The sequence below is a fragment of the Hermetia illucens genome, chromosome 3 (genome assembly GCF_905115235.1).
Source record: "Hermetia illucens chromosome 3, iHerIll2.2.curated.20191125, whole genome shotgun sequence".
In the NCBI taxonomy this organism is placed as follows: Eukaryota; Metazoa; Arthropoda; class Insecta; order Diptera; family Stratiomyidae; genus Hermetia; species Hermetia illucens.
In genome coordinates, this window is record NC_051851.1 from 47,637,433 (window position 1) to 47,655,142 (window position 17,710).

The 17,710-nt window shown below is 37.5% G+C and overlaps 1 protein-coding gene across 2 annotated transcripts in view; it reads right to left on the bottom strand.

Annotated features, from left to right (window-relative positions):
• Positions 1-17,710, bottom strand: part of LOC119650768 (aminopeptidase N) — a 221,229-nt gene that overhangs the window by 170,776 nt on the left and 32,743 nt on the right. Inside the window, exons 2-3 of one of the 2 annotated variants that reach the window (XM_038053870.1) lie at positions 826-1,623; positions 575-598 (exon numbers count right to left, since the gene is read on the bottom strand). In XM_038053870.1, the coding sequence (XP_037909798.1) occupies positions 575-598; positions 826-850 (49 nt within the window). In that variant the 5' untranslated portion in view covers positions 851-1,623. The remainder of the gene's footprint in view (positions 1-574; positions 599-825; positions 1,624-17,710) is intronic. The other variant, XM_038053871.1, reaches the window with a different exon arrangement.

Below are 17,710 nucleotides of genomic sequence, written 5' to 3' on the forward strand. Positions count from 1 at the left end.
TACATACATATGTATGTATATATCTCAGTTGCATGGAGCAGTAGCTCACAGTTAATTATGTCATGAGTTTCATTCCATTACAAAATTAATTGACCTCTAACCTTACCGTCATATCTGGCATTAATCCATACTAAATGCATGATATGTTCGTACATAAGTAGCGCGGTATAGCGCTCACAAAACGTACAAATTGAAAGAGTTTACTATCGATAAGAATAATGTGAAACAATTACATAGCAGGACTACGACGCTAGAAACGTAACAAAGCTGAAAATAGCTTGGAAACTATGTAATTTTCTGTTAGATGTGACCGGCCGGTACGCTGACGCCTATACTAGTTGCTAGATGTGTTTTGTCTTGAAATTACGGAAAGTTATAGTGGAAATTAGGAAATGTCAACAACGGAGGAAAAAAGAACGGAAAAAATAAATCAAGGCAACCGAAATATGTATGAAAACAACCTTATCAGGAAATAGATAAAAATTGTGGAGCAGAATCGAGGGTAAAAACGCGGAGATAAACAAAATGTTGTCCTCAAGTTTTCATTGTAGTGTCTTCAATTAATTACCTGTACCTTCCATTATTGAATCCGAATCGTCTGGTATTGCATGTTATGGAGAAATTATATCCGAGATTAGCGAATTATTAGCAAGATATAGATTTATGCTAAATATGAGGGGATAGGGGGCTGGGAAATATAACATTTACTTCATTCTACTGACACTGCATTCCACATACTCTGAGGAAATTTAGTACAGTATTAGTAGTACTATTATTTTCAATTTTCACAAAAAAATAAGCCTAGTACCATAAAAGATTTCTTACCTTCATTTATATATCCGCCATCCATTGTGTCGGTGTTCTGAATTCCGTTGAATATCTGGTTAATTTTAAAGTTGTAATTAGGATTCGCAAGCTAGATGTTTGCGAATCTATCTGCTGAAGCCGGACTTCTGGCTTATTACATGCATCAGCGAAATACTGTGTAATGTAATGTCTAGCCACTTAATCTCGATGGAGTTGAAGGCCTAAGACAAGTAAGATATCTGAACTATGTACGATATCTTCTAATTTTGCTGAACTAAACAGAGATCTTGCATTTACTGGGTAAGAAGAACGTCAAGGAACTTCTGTATGAATTTTCAAGATATTTTTCTACAGGGAAACACAAGAAACACATGAAAACACTTGAACCCAGGAATCTATATCTTTCTCCAGTTCGATGTACTTAAGATGTCGCAATCTTTTTACTTTTCTCAAACACTTTTGCGCACGATCACTGGATCTCCTTTGCCTCACTATTCAATTAGAAGCGGAACTATCGTAGATATGCTAGATTTCTGCTGAGATCACTTGATAGACTACCGGCGATTTAATCTATCCTCTGGTGCCGCTTAAACCGCACATGTACACGATTGCATAAAAGAACTTTCAGCAAAAGACTAGGGATTGCATTAACGTGATAGTTGCATGATGGAAGTACAGGCAGAATAGAGGCACATGGCACCGAGATATGGCTTTAATGATCGGCGATTATTATGTTGATTGATCTGACACTGGATACTATTTCCCCTTAATTGTTGGCACTATTGTTGTTGGCGGACTTGTCTCCTACTGCATGCGCTGTAATTAGAGAAAATATTTATGGTTAAAAGGGTTTTATTCATATCCGTACATACATATATGTATAAATTTATTCTACTATTATTTGGATTTCAGCATAAAGAAAGGGATATTAAAAAAATATCAAATTTCGTGGTTTGGTGGCTTTTGTTTTAGATGACGCTTCCTACTTTCGCGGGATTTGCAAGTGGACTATAGTTGCATTTTCTCTATTTTTATAATTGCGAAATAAGACTGTAATGAATTTATATTATATAGATGGAAATATATTTTTATTCCAGTGGATTAGGAATTTACGAAGTAATTATTTTTTCATTTTTCAATTCTAATCCCTCAATTTCTGGTAATATCGAATTTCGCCTTTTCAGCTCAGTCAGCGCGGTATGTATTCGCGTTTTTCTGGAAATGACTTTTTCACCTGATGTTGATAATTTTTTGAAAACTATACGCGCTAAAATGTTTTGCCATATCTTCTGTCTATTTATGGCTCTTCCTCTAAATAGAACTATAAAGAAATGCTAATGTTAAATTTATACTTTGACGCAAATCATAAGGAAGACATGTCCCTTAAGGAGGTCATCCCGTGTGTCGGATCCGGGGAATCGATTTTTTTTTGTGCATCAACTGAATCTAGATATAGTGTAGAATATATGGGGAAACTGATTTTTTGATATTCGGAGTCGTTCGGAAATGATAGTGTTAAACACGTGATAAATCAAATGCCAGATTTATGTCGATTGCCATAATAAAGCTCGTATTTATCGGTCCGAATGATGTTCAAATGACTTCGCTAAAAGGACAAGAATTGAAGCCAAGACTGTACATATGTTTGTTCAAGAAACCTAAGGTTTATGGATTAGGTATAGCAGATTAATGGCCAGTTAAGGTTTTATAGCAAAAAATCGCATTATACTTTTTAAATGCATTTTCTCGAAACTCATTGTTGAAAATCGGCTGCCACCATAGCCCAAAATATATTCAACTAAATTCTTTGAAATTTTCACGACTTATTTAGAACATATTTCTACGATCCGCAAACTAGGATAATTCCAATTCATTCAGTAGTTTTCCTTTATTTATTGAAGAAGCCGTGAAAAAACACCAAAATTCACAAAAAAAAGTTTAACACGGCACCAAAAATTTAGCTTTTAATATTTTTTAATAATCCTAGTTTGCGGACTGTAGTTAAGTCTGTACGGTAAAATGCCATTTATTTTTTTCTTTAAGATGATCGCAGCGCCCTCTAGCTCTAGAAAAGCGCTCCATAGCTCTAGAAAAGCACCTTTTTTTGGAAATGGGTGTATAAATTGCTCTGTATTTCAATAACGAACTATGCGATCGGGATGGCAAAATTACTATGCACGCTCATGATATTAATAAATCTACGGTGAAAAATTCGTATTTGTATCTTTATCCAGTTCTTCACAACAAATTTCTAAAAAAGCCAAAAAAAAATGGCCTTCACACGGGATGAATCCCTTAAGGTACTACCGCATTTACGCTACACCACGCGACACTACATTCAGCACAACTATCGGCGGCATGCCCATATTTCACAAGAGCGACAGCCAACTGCATTTAAACAGGTGAGTATAAACCAAAATTGACAAAATCACAGCAATCGAATGAGCCTACTATATAGAAATGACACGCGACACTGCAAAATATTTTCTGGCAGGCAACTTGGCCGCGTCACTTAACTGAATGTTGCACAGCGTAGCGTCGCTCAAATATGTATTGCGGCCCACGAAATCATATAAAGATATTCTGACATTTAGTGCAGCTTGTGGCCACGTCCCGTAGATGTGGTCGTACCTTTGCACTTTTCGGCCAATTTTAAAGAAAACGACTTCAGAGACCTCTATGGCTTTCAGGCCTAGTTCACTGACTCCACATTTATGAAGGTTGGACAGTTGACACGTCAGTAGAATATCTGCCTTTCTAGATCCGATACTATCGTGCTCTTGAAGTCTCTTTGCTTGATTTCACTTTGCATACTTGAGGGAAGCAGTAGCATGGCCGCGTCAAAACGACCTTCTCTGACTTATAATGGCCCGAATGTAAAATGAAGATATTCCTCTAGAGTGTTACAATGAGTTTTGTCAGCATTTTTTTATTCAAATCAAAGTCTATGGTCTGTTCAGATGGAAGGCATAATCCCGAAAACCCTTATGCAGACAAACGGCTCGAATGTCAGTAAGGAGCTCCTCATCAATGTAGTAAATTTCTTGCAAAATATTTGTGTACTTTTATTGAATACTCAGTGATGTATAAAAGGGCCTGTGCTCCGTCCTCAAAGTCAGTCCAATTCTAGAGTTATTTTAGGACGATGACGGTTATAGGTTCAATTTGAATATTCGAATGTTACGTTGTTAAGTGTAAATAAAACGTTAAGTGTGAATAATAGAGTGGGTTTTTGAGAAAGCAAAGGAAGCAGATTCTAGTCAGCTCAGAGCTTCAGAGTCAACCCGTATGCATTAAAGAGCATCTCGAAAGTTTGCCCGATAGAGAGCAGGCTGATTTCCGCCCTCTACCTTCCTGCATTCACCGCATCAACAGTCTACGGATTGTTTTTTAAAACTGCGCAGAGAGATTCACAAACTCTTCATCGAATTCGAACAGGCAGTATATTTCGTGTGCCCGTTGCAAGAGGGGCATTTCGGAAAAACTAACAGCTATTATTAGAGCGACTTATAATAATAATAATCGTTGCGCAACAATCCAATTGAATCAGGGCTTTGAAGTGTGTTAGAGCACTTCATTCAAGATCGTAACGGTACACTACAGGGTTACAGTACCCTATAGGAGGCAAAGTAACCAGCATTGCGCTCACCCAAGAATTATTACCCTGATTTGACTTAGGTACTCATTCACAGCTGAGTCGATTGGTATACGACGTCAAATCACGATACGAATTTGAGATTTGAACAGCGACCTTCCGTACGACAACCTTGTGTTCTAACCAATCAGCTATCCGGACACAAGCGAGATATGATGGCGCCAAATACCACGTCATGAACCTCTGGATTTGGAAAGAGATGCAAGTAGGATTGGGACACCAACAAACCAAGGTTCTCAGTCTGACCGGTCATCGAACTCTGTCCATCTGCATTAATGGGCAGAGGCTACAGTATGGAGCCAGAATATTACCTTATAGCTTTGGTGTACAGCTCCGGCGTATTGTAGCCTGTTGTTTAGGAACATACCAGTACACAACAGAGCTATATATGAGGGCTACTGAGGACGAGCTATATATTGCCCGAAGCATCAACAGCATCTTCACTGCTTTACCTTCACTAATATAGATATTCCAATGGTAACATAAAGTTCAGCGCCAATTTTCTCTGTTTTGTTATTTGTGAGTATGTGACCACCACTGTTAATATACGACCCCATTTAAGCTACGCGACGCAACGCGGCCAATAGGTCTTTGAATTCGAAAAGTACAGGGAACCAACCAACAAGTCAACAGGATAAAGCCTTATGCACCACTGGAGCTGTGAATTCCCTCGCAAATAGTGAGTAATATATTTCTACTTTGAGCTTAAAGGGGGCCTCCATACTCATGAAGGGGGAGGGATTAGATTTTTTTTATCATCGCATGGGTATCAAATGAAATGCCTCGATTAGTAGTTTCCAAAGTGGTCTTATTTTTGACATTTGATGAAAGAGAGGAAAGGCGGGGCTTGGAAATTGGTAAGTTCTGGCACGGATCCGTTCTCAGAAACTACTCAACCGAAAAATCAGAAAAGAAATGAGGAAACTGCCACTATATGGTCTCTAGGCCTCAAAATACCCTCCATAGTGATATCTGTTTAAATAAAGTTAATAATAGTATATTAATATATTTGTTGATACTAATTTTTTTAGAAGTTGACTGACAACCCTTTTAAGTTTATCCTAGGACTACCAAATTTGGCGGTAATATAAGTTATGATGAAGAGCATAATATTTCCAAGTTTGTTGGGAATCGCACTAATACTAACGAAGTTATAATAACTCAAAGTTATTTTTTTCTGCAAATTTCCTGTAAGACTGAATATCAGTATCATCCTAAAATAGGGCAAAAGTACATTCAATTATTCTTACATAGGAAACACACAAAGCCTTTGATACCTGAAGCGCCAAGCTTCCAATTCCCGACTTGTTTTCAGGTTTTTGGAATAATTCTGCTTTCGTGGTTGACATTGGTCAACTCGTATGGTCGTTGTAGCCACGCTCATTAGAAAATTGGACTTAAATTCAGAATATTGTCTAGTGCGTTTTTGCCATGTAACGAAATCGACTTCCTTTGTAATACTGCCGTATAAATTACCTTAAAAGTTCTCCAAACCGATTAACAGAAGAAGTAAAGGGAGAAATCCTGAATTCAATAGTAGTAGGAGTCATCCCCATCCTTTCCTTGTATCTCGCATTAATAATCGTATAAATAGGAATAATAAAATAAACTGGAGTAAGAATGCGCAAACGCAACAAAAACGAAGCATACTCTGATAGAAAGTACGCTTCTAAAGATGCAAATTGGTAGGCATTTTATCGTGATAAAAAGGGCAAACATGTGAGGAAAGGGTAGAGAAAGGTGGCAAAAACATTCCATAGTTGTTTTCATAGTCTTCGAGTCTTAAAAAGATGTCAACACTATCAAGATAATTTCATCACTTCGATCATAAATTATATTATTCGTAGAAGATATAACTATATGTTGCCACCCATACTAATAGTGTACAAAATGAATGAGCACTAAAATATTACAACAATGCTAGAAGGCGTTATTTTCCAAGACATTTGTTTACATAATGAATAGCGAGACTGAAACCGACTGCGAGAATAGTTACTAATTACTTTACCGGGAAAATTAATATTTGCCAGCACCTATGTACAGCAAACATAATGTACTCACGCATAATCGTATGTTATATGTTATTGAATGGCTATGGACAAATATTTCCACCTTTTAAACGACTTCAGGTCATGTAAAACAGCACAAACATAGATGAAGTGATACTTTATAAAACCAATAATAGCTTTATTTTCAAACTGTTTCATTTTCGAAGAAATACAGATTCCAATAAATCGAAAGATTCAGTGATATGTGATGAATATGGGGATCGTGCAATAACTACTCATGAATTCAAAAGTCCCCATGGGAAGAACTTTTATGATTGGCGGTTAAAGAGCAAGAGGCACACTTTCCTTTTGAAGGCAGTTTAATTCCATTGAAGAAGTTCTGATGAGATCAGAGCATCAGAGGATTGAATCCCGTTCTATATATTCGAATTTCGAATGGGTCATAAAAGAATGTTTTCTATTCGTGAATGCAACCAGCGTACTAGCCTAATTTCCTTAGTGGTCACATCTCCAGTTCTAGTTCCACAGCGTAGACAGTGTCACCTTCTTTGCTTTTGATCCATGATTCACGAAAGATTTAGAGCTGATCGTCCTTTATCCATGAACTTTGAGATTCTTTCGATTGCCATTCATAACTCAAATTTTGTCACCAGTTATGATATTTTTCTCAAATGGCTTGATTCTAATCTATTTCAGTCAGAAATGTTAATTTGCTCCATCACATTTCCAATTCCAAGGGGCCCACACATAGAGCTGCTTTTTGTATGCAGCTCTATATAAATGGTCCAAAACAGTTTTTTGGTCAATCTGTTACAGCTTACTAAAATCGCTACTTTATAAGCCAGAGTCAAAGTAAAGCAAGCCTATAACGTTTCGAACGCATATGTAGTGAGGTTAGATATTGTCTTCTATTTGTAGTTAAGTCTAAAATTGGTAAACTAGTAGCTAACTCCAAACTACAATTTTACTTTATTATGTATATATATATATTTCGGGAGCAACTTACGCCCTTCATTAGTAGAAAGCTACTGAAAGCTTCTAGATTCTAGGATGAACTTAAGGGATATAGTAATTTACTATTATTAACTTTATTTGAGCAGGTATCGGTAGGGAAGGCATTTTGAAGGGCACCATATAGGGGCAGCCTCTTGACTTTTTTCAGATTTTTCGGTTAAGTAGTTTCTGAGAATGGGTTCGTTAAAGAAATGATCACTTTCAACCCCCCGCACTCCCCACCTTTCCAACAATGTCAAAACTAAAACCGGCTTCGAAATGTACTAACCGAGACCTTTAATTTGATACCCCACATGAATATATTTGATGAAAAAAAAATGTATACCCCCCTTTTGCATGTATGGGGACCCCCCTTAAATTTGACGTAAAAGGATGTAATTCACTATATACGTGAGCGTTCACAGTTCCCACCTTCCTACCAGATTTGGTATCAATCGCTGTAACCGTCTCTGAGAAAAAATGCGTGCGACGGACAGACAGACAGACAGACACAGTAAACCGATTTTAATAAGGTTTTATGTTTACACAAAACCTTAAAAATGAGTCCGACAAATTATTTTTAATCTCATTCTTATTTCTACTATATAACCGCTATCCAACTTTTCGTTTTCTTTTTCTGGTTCCTCTTCCTTTCAGAAGAGACCCCAACCTGCCATATGGCAATTTCGTACGCAACATATGAAGAATAAAAACAGAAGGCAAAACCGACAAAACGCTGTGATATTATACCGATAATGGACAACGCTTGATGAAATTTAATAATCATGGAGATTTGTTTATCATATTCCAATATTCACGGACGAACGTGGGAATCAGATGTCACTTTCATGACGAAACGTTTCGGGGTGCCAACTGCGGATTCAATTACTGCGCAGCCAACTTAAATTGCAGTGCAATATCTATACCCGTGTAACAGAATACGAAATCCAAACCTCAATATATGTATGCAGATTTCATAGATTGATTGGCTGCGAAAAAATCAAGTTACCTGGATTTATTGAAGAGATTGAATAGGAACCGATAGTGAATCGTGGTAGACAGTGGTCAATTTGTAATTAGGTGTGGAATAGGTAGACTTGGGAGAGTTATGATTACAATCAATATAATAAAAGCTGACCAAACCGTTGACTTTTTCCCTAGAAATACCAATAAAATAAAAACGTAAGCACATAAAAGAAGCATACGAATATAAGGAAGTGCATTAAATATCAATGTTATTCCTCTTATTAATTCCAAAACTAATGGTAACGCAGATATTTTGGAATGAGATTTCTAGTTGAAAAAAATCCATCACCAGAAGTGGCGAGGAAAACATTTTTCCCAGGGCTTAGAATCCATTCCCATTATCATTGAAGAGTGGTGCTCAATTAAATAGCTTGTGAGCTAGGCAGAATCGGTTACAAGAATCCTAAATATGAAACAGGACGCAGACCGGAAGCTCAGCACTTCAAATATGAAAGTGTGAACGAGCAACTTGCGTGTCGGACGCACCAAGTGTGAATCTTGGTGACGGTGTCATCGGAAAACAATTTTCGCAATCTATTACGTAATTAGAATTACTATAATAGTTTTATTATTCTTCATTTTTTTTACTTTATTTAAATTATAATTCTGTCGCACGAACATTTCTTATAGCATTTTATATAAGACTAGAATTGAAATTTATTCGCCGATTGGTGATTTGTTTAATTATTTATACATTTACTTTGTGCTGAAGGCGTATTATTTTTTTCATCACTGCCCGGTTCCTACTCTATACTTTACTGACACCGAAAACCAATTTTCGTTCTCCCCTTACGCCAGCTCTGTGGGACTTGAACCAAATTCTTCGCGATTTGCTGTTCGGAGGCCAAGTAGAACGAGTGGTAGGACCTGCGACCAAAAAGGGTCGTCTTGGGCCATTACAACGGCCTTGAGAGTCCTATGCCACCTTTCGGCATCCCATTGGACGTCCGGTGGTGTTTAAAGCCGAGGAGTTTGTCCAACTCTGATAAAAGGGAGGACTCAAACTGCATTCTCGACAGAAGACCTCAGCACAAGATTGTGCTATAATGTCTTTCAGAGATATCGCCTCAGGCCACAGCGTCAACCTATCGATAATTATGAGGCAATACCTGAAACGCAAAGAGCCAATGATATCGTGGTGGACGGTATAGAAACGCTTGATGGACCGAGGGAAAACTCCTACGTCTTTCTCCACATGGTTTGTAGTCTTGCACTTTTGGCATGCGATGCCTTGCCTGCCCCAAGAATTAATGTCCTTGTTCATGGACGGCCAAAAATACTCTGCGGTGACTAACCGATCATGGACGGCGTGGAAGACTTCCCTTCGGAAATTGGTCGGAATATGTGGCCATGGTCCCTTATCTGAGGTCTCATAGTATATACTGGATGATAAGCCGAAGATAGGAAACTCGCTAAATTTGCATTTAAAGTTGGTCCTCAAGTTGTGAAGAATTGCGTTGTCTTTCTTCGCCTCGGCGATTGCCGGAAAATCGACGGTGGCGGGGATCTTAGCTTCGTCAACACGTGACAAAGCGTCAGCAACTACGTTTCCCAGACACGTGTTGAATCTCGGAAGTGAACTGCTGATATACCTTAAGTCGCCAAGTTGGAGTGAGGATGCTTTGTCGCGATTTTGTTTCAAAGCAAAAGTGAGTGGTTTGTGGTCCGTGAACTACGTGAACGGTGTGCCTTCAATGGAGTACCGAAAATATATATTGCAAGGTACACGGCTAATAACTCACGATCACAAGTGCTGCTGTTTTGTTGAGCAGAATTCAGCTATTTGGAGAAGAAGTTCAACGACTGCCAGATTTGATTCACATTTTGGGGAAGAGCAACAACTACGGCAATGTCTGAGGCTAGGGGTACATCTAGCTGAGGAAATGCCAGAAATGTAGCATAACCAGCTGTGGCTTGGTGATCTTAAACACCTGAACAGCCTCTGGAAACCACACAATCAGACGGAACGGAATGTCTTCGGGAACTACAGGGATCTGATGGTGTGCCTTGACTAAACCCAAGGTCAAGAAAATGCGGCAGTTTGCGATAGAGTGGGCAAAATCGTGGATGAGGGGGATAGGGTATGGACCTGAAATCCACTGAACATTTAGATGTCTGTAGTCGCCACATTGTCTCCACTCGCCATTGGATTTAGAGACCATGTGAAGTAGCGAAGACCAACAATTGTCTGAAGGTCTGCAAATACCCTGCTTAAGAAGTTTTTCAAACTCTCTCCGCGCAACTGTGAGCTTCTATGGTGGTAATGGCCGCACCTTAGAAAAGATAGGTTAGTCAGTAGTGTTGATGTGGTGCTGAACATCATCTTAACGGCCTCAGAGAGACCATGCTCGGTAGTGATGTTGCGATATTTTTGAAGAAGTGCGCGATTATGTGCGTCGCCAACGATGGAAAGTGTGTTATACCAGCGCGTGGTTGAAGTGAACGACATTTTTTTTGACGGAGCAAAGCGAATTGGGCCTCGAACTGAAGGAACCATGCTACCGAGCTCCAACGGCAAAACGGCGGCACCCGAATGACCAAGGTAGTTATCGAAGGACTTGTTTCTATTCCGGTAGACATTGTGAGCGAAGGCGAACAACCCACAAGAAAAAAAAAACATGCAAGTGGAATGAGTAGAGAAACGAGCAGAAAGAAAGAGCAAAGAAGAAAATAGGCCTGCGCGGTCTGTTGCGGCGTTTTTCTCTTTTATATTTTTGTTGAAAAGAAAGAGGAAGCGCTGAGATTTGCGGCCTGACGAGTTTTAGTTTTATCAAATTAATAAACAACTTTAAATTACAATAATTAATTAAACGGCTTTAAATTATGCTTAAAATAATTTTGGATCCGGACAATTTCACCTTTGAGGGAGTAGTAATTGGACGCGAAGGAGGTAACTGTGGCCTACTATAACTTTGTTAATAATTATAGATCGAGATAATTGGAGACAATGCATCCGGAAGGCCAAGACCTGATTTGGGAGAAGTTAAATTTATTTGACTTTGAAAAGAATGTTCTGATATTTATGTTTAAATTGATATACTTTATGGGTTGGGGTATTTGCTATAGGTGTCACCTGAAGGTAGGAGTCCTTTCATCTCACCGCGCTCAAATCCCTAATTTACAGTTCATGCTGCTAAAAACCACGAACATTCTGTGAGCTCCGAACATTCATATAAAGGATGTCATCCAACTTATGATAATTTTTCCTTTTTGTGTTTAATTCTTCTATTTGTAAGCTAGCTAATTAACAGCCTTTTGTGACCGTCAGATGATGTGAAAGAGTTAGGTGCGTTCAATTAACATGGAGATGAAATAAGAAAATAGTTGGGGCAAAAAGTTACGCAAAATGCTCTCTAGAGATAAACATTGTAAATAATAACGCCTTATCTATTTCCGAACCGACGTTATTAGAGTATGTATAATAACATAACCGGGCTAATAGACAGACTATTAATAATATCTACGATTCGATGTAGAAACTATCAAAATTATTTTATTTTAAATTTGAGATAATAGGCATATTCTAAAGGGGAACAAACGATATTCTCAATCAATTAAAAAATAACTTTAATATGTAACCAATATATTATCAACAGGAATAAGAATTATAAATAATTAAAAATTAATATTCTCTAAATTAGATGTTCTGACAGATATATTAGGCTATTAATAATTCCTAGCAAAATGAGAAGACCTGACTAACCTTTGAGAGATTGAAATTAATTTTATCGAATTTTCATTTTCATGTATTAGGAAAGATAGCTTATGGTGAATATTGATGTGCTCCATTTATTCAAGAATACTTCTACGATTGAAATCAGAATCTGTTTGTTTAGAAATATAAAGCGACGTAATAATTGGTCAAAAATAGGATGAAATAAGAAAAAATTCTTCACCTGATGGAAAAATTGGGACACATTCAAGAAATTATTGCCTCTAATTGATTTAAAGAGTTAGCCGATTAATCAAGAACATATACGCTTTTGCTTGAGTGGACTAAAATCATTTTCGAGTTCAAATTTATTTAATAGCCTTTGCTACTTTTACGATAATGAAAGCACTCACAGTTGCCAAAATCTGATTGTAGTGGACATTGTCATCAGTATTTGCCATGGTGTCATTGCTAATAATACGAATCACAACTTTCTTCACCCCATGCTTTCCTGAATCTAAACATCCACTTACATCCGTGACTAATTCGCCGCACATCTTTCAATGAATTTAATTCTCAAAAATTTCGGCTTTATTTTTAAATTTATTATATTTTTTATTTTTCTTTTCTCCTCTGACATAACATTCGTTATTTACATTACAGAAAGTAAAATCTGTGCCATTTTTTTAGCACCATTTTCTCAGATATACCTAGGCGTTTGTTTATTTCGAAAGAAAATATACGGAGAAAAATTTTCGAATAGTATTCCGAAACCGCATTTTTCTCAACATGGAGGAAGAGGAAATGAGATTATATCAGCACAAATTTCATATAAAAGTAAAGTGTTTTGTTATTGATATGATTCGTGGTCTATGAAAAGTATGCCGATGTAAAGTCGAAAGTATTTTGAAATCATAAGAATCCTCAATAGAATGAGAAAGTTACCAAGCGCTCTAAATTTATTCACACCTCTCTATGAAACCAATAGCACTAAACTTGAAGATTTATATTAGACATAAAACGAAGGAAGGTCAGATATTTTCACTCAACACTTTTCGAAGTAACAATCCACCTAGGAGACACCACTGACCCAATTTTTCCGGAGACAAACATATTAACAGGTGTGATTAAAAGAGGCACGGAAGAGCAATTACTGGCTGCCACTCACTCACTCACTCAAGTGTGTTCTATTTGGAGTAGGAAACAAATCGAAAAATAGTTTTTTTTTATTTGTACGGATCCGAAGCACTGCCGTCAATTGTGGGTGGACTATTTTGCTCCGTATGTTGATAAAGTAATTAGTATCTATTTAATTTGGGTTGAATAAACATTGGATAGATACAATTAAAAATAATAGAATCTAATAGGCTAGATATATTTCAATAATCGGAGACTAATTCAATTTAGGGTCTTTAATCAAAGATAAAATTGAGGAGACACGACATGACATGCTAGGCCAATTCGGAATTATTTGAGAACCTTTTGTAATTGAATACGCCCTATCAACGAATATTCAATGATTTCAATTTAGTTACAAACGGATTCATTAGCTACATTTAGAGAGGAAGCTCTCTATTTTTGGCAACTGTTATAAAGATATTCTTATTCTATAGAATATATCCACATGATGTATGCAGATCGTGCAAATCCAAATCCCCTGCATGGAAAATTGCAATGTTGTAGAAAATTTGTAAAACAACTAATGAAACATCAAATGTTTATTACCAAACAATCTGAGGAAATGCATCATAATATGCATGAGATACGGAATAAATGATTTATTAAGTAAAATAGGATATAATATTTCAACTGCTAATACAGAGACAGAATTCCAAGTGAATTGTGGCGCCTGATGATGGTCTAGATAATTTCAAATTAGATTTGCAACAAACTTGTTCAAGCTTACACAACAAAATTGTCTTTATTTATGCCAATAAAAGATTGATTATATAGAATTAAGCTCTACTGTAGTCTGTAAAATTACAAGCTCAATTGGTAATAAGGTGCAGATAAATATAAATTTTCCGATTAGAAACAGGAACTGGGCAAGTTAGCTCTAATTTCAAGCTATGAATTCCAAAAGAACACAGCTCAGCAAGAATGACTTACCAAGCGGCTTTTTTATGTTTTTCATGTGGGTTTTTAAGGTTCTATGTATAACAAGACCTTATTAAAGTCGGTTTACTGTCTGTCTGTCCGTCCACCTGTCTGTCAGAAACGGTTACTCCCATTGATACGAAATTTTGCAAAAAGATGGGAACTATAAATCCCCTTGCATGCAGTGAATAACTTTATTCTATGTTGAATTTAAGCCGAGTCTCCACACATGCAAAAAGAGACTATACATTTTTTTTCACTGAATATAGTACTTTGGGGTATAAAAGGTCTCGATTAATACTTTCGGATGTCGATATTATTTTTGACATTAATTGTAAAGAGGAGGAGTGCGGAGGTACGAAAAGGGTTAATTACTTCAAGGACCCGTTCTCAAAAACTACCCAACCCAAAAATTTGAAAAAAATATTGTGTTAAATGCGCACGGTATCTAGGGCTCAAAATACTCCGCCTAAATACTATATTTATTATTAGTATATTTTTTTAGAAATCGACTAGAAACCCCCAATAACTTTATTCTAGAATTATCAAGCATCGTAATTGTACACGCTATACTAATGAGTATAATATTACCAAGTTTGGTGGATATCGCACCATCACTAACAAAGTAATAGGTCAAAGTTGTCTCTTTTGTGCAAATTATGTAAATCACACTAAAATGAATAGTCTAAGGAACTAAATACATAAGCATTACGAATTAAGTTCAAATGGAGCAAATTTTTACTCAAATATTCTTATATAAGAAATAAATACAACCTTTTATTCCTAAAGGGTCCAATTTTCAGTTTTCCGAAATGTTTTTTTTTTCTTTTTTGAATGTGAAGAAGCCCAATCTTGGTTATTTTTACCTATATGCAAACAAATATTTGCTTTCTCTTTCGCACACTCCTTTCAATTGGCGTAATTAATCGAAGCAACTTAGTAGCCTCCAGGAACTTACAGGAGACTGCCATGTTGATTTGGTACCTACCTCCATATTGTAGATATCGTAATGCTGTAGGGCAATTTGACTTATGTTGAGGCTTTGTGTAACTTTTACACTTATTGTAAGTGTTTAGAGATAGCTGTTTTTAAGAGCATTTAACGTTGTATTTTATTTCGTTATTAACAAACCAATATTAATTGAGGTATAAAACAAGATGGCGTCCTCTAGAAAACTGATGAGATAGCATCTCTTTTAGAAAGTAAGAGTGACTCGGAGATATGCGATACCGACTCGGAAGAAGAAGATTGCGTGACTCAAGACGAACTCAGAAGTGACGTGGAAGACTTAGTAGTGAACCACGTTGATTTTTCAAACGAGTCAGCTAACCAAGAAACTCGTAAAAATGATGGTACGTATACTGAATCAACTAATAGATATACACCTGTGTCATCGTCAACTAGAATTATTGTATTACCACAATGTAGATTACACTAAAAAAGTAACCATATTTGGAGTACCGTGAAGAGAAGCGGTAAGACTTCTTCAATGCTTGGTAGTGGCAGCATTTGTCTGTCGTCTTCAGTTGACGGGACCTCCAACTCGCCGATATTTTGGTTGTTGAGCAGATCATCAAAATATCCAACTCATCGCTCCAACATGCCCGTTCTGTTGGAAATCAGATTTCCCTCTTTGTCTCAGCAGGATGAGTATCGAGGTGTATAAGACTTCATCCTGCTGACTTGTTGGTAAAACTTCCGCGCCTGGTGCCGTTGCGTCCTGTAATTTTCGAGTTCACAGGTCTGTTGGTTCTTCCAGACTTCCTTCTTCCGTCTGTCAAGTCGCTTCCCGGCTCGACGGAGTTCTTGGTAAGCCTCTGCGCGTGCCCGCGTTCTTTGAGAATGGCTTCAATATTTGCTCTCACCTGATTGTCAGAGGGGATTGTATGCCAACGAGATAGTGATCCGAGTTTATATTCACCTCCCTATATGTTTTGACATTCATCAAGGCTGAGAAGTGGCGGCGTTCAATGAGCATGTGGTCAATTTGGTTGAAAGTCGTCCCGTCTGGAGAGGCCCATGTATGTTTGTGGATCGCTTTCCGCACACTAGGTACTTCCAACAACCATTTCGAGCGATACTGCTAACTGAATAATCTGGAGTCCGTTATCATTGGTATCCCCACGTAAGCTATGGGAGCTGACGTATCGCCTGAATACGGGCTCCATCCCTACTTGACTGTTGAAATCTCCATATATGATTTTGATATCATACTTGGGACAGACTTCGAGGGTCCGCTCAACTGCTTAGTAGAAGGTATCCTTCTCAGACTCTGCAGTCTCCTCTATAGGGGCGTGAACGTTTATGAGGCTCATATTTATAAATTTGCATGGCAAACGCAGTGCATAGCCTTCAGGGAACCGCTCCCTGCCCAACGAATTTCCTGCAATGCTGTTGCATCAGCCTTATATTCGATATTCCGTCGCCGTTGTGAAGTCCATCCTGCCCAAGGCTCCTTCTGTGGCTTCGTAACGTTGGTTTTCCATGTAAGGTTGTCAGCCCTACCCAACTCCCAATCTTCAACCTGGAAGACCAGTTGGTACAATTTGTTCCGTTTTTAGGCACGGGAGACTCACCTTCATTCTTCTCCGTCTGCAGCTTTTCGTTAAGAAAGAGCTCCCAGCGGTCACCACGTGAAGGTGGAGATAGTTTAGTAGTAGAGCTGTTCGTGTTGATTTAGCAGGCGTTTCCCAGGTTTTATGCTTCATCGTGGGTACCGATCCAAGTTTCGCCGTGGGACCGATACCACCCTTTGACCACAAATGTCACATGAGAGGTTTATGTCGATCGGCGTAATAAAGCGCGTATTTAGCAGTCCAAATGACGTTCGAATGACTATGCTAAGATCATAAGACATAAAGCCAAGGCGTTACATGTGTTTCTTCAAGAAGCCTAAGGTTTATAGACTAGGTATAGCAGATTAATGGTTAGTTAAGGTTTTATGGTTAAAAGTTGCATTCTACTTTTTAAATGCGTTTTTCTCGAAACAACATGTTGAAAATCTGCTGCCAACATAGCCTATCCAAAGGAATTCTTTGAAATTTTCACGACTTATTCAAAACATATTTCTACGGTCTGTAAACTAGGATAATTGCGATTCATTCAATATTTTTTTTTATTCATTAAAGAAGCCTTGAAAAAGCATAAAAATTTAGAAAAGCAAGTTTAACAAGGCATCAACAAATTAGCTTTCAATATTTTGTAATAATCCTAGTTTGCGGACTGTGGTTCATTAAAATGTCGTTTGCATTTTTTAAGACGATCACAGCGCCCTCTAGCCTGACAGCAGAAAAACACCTTTTTTGGAGATAGGTGTATAAGTTGCTCTGTATTACTACGCATGCTTAAGATATTAATAAATATATGATAAAAAATTCATATTTGCACCTTTATCCAGTTCTTCACAACAACATTCTAAAAAAAAGGGAACAAAAACGGCGTTCCTTTCAATATATGATATTTCTAATCTTC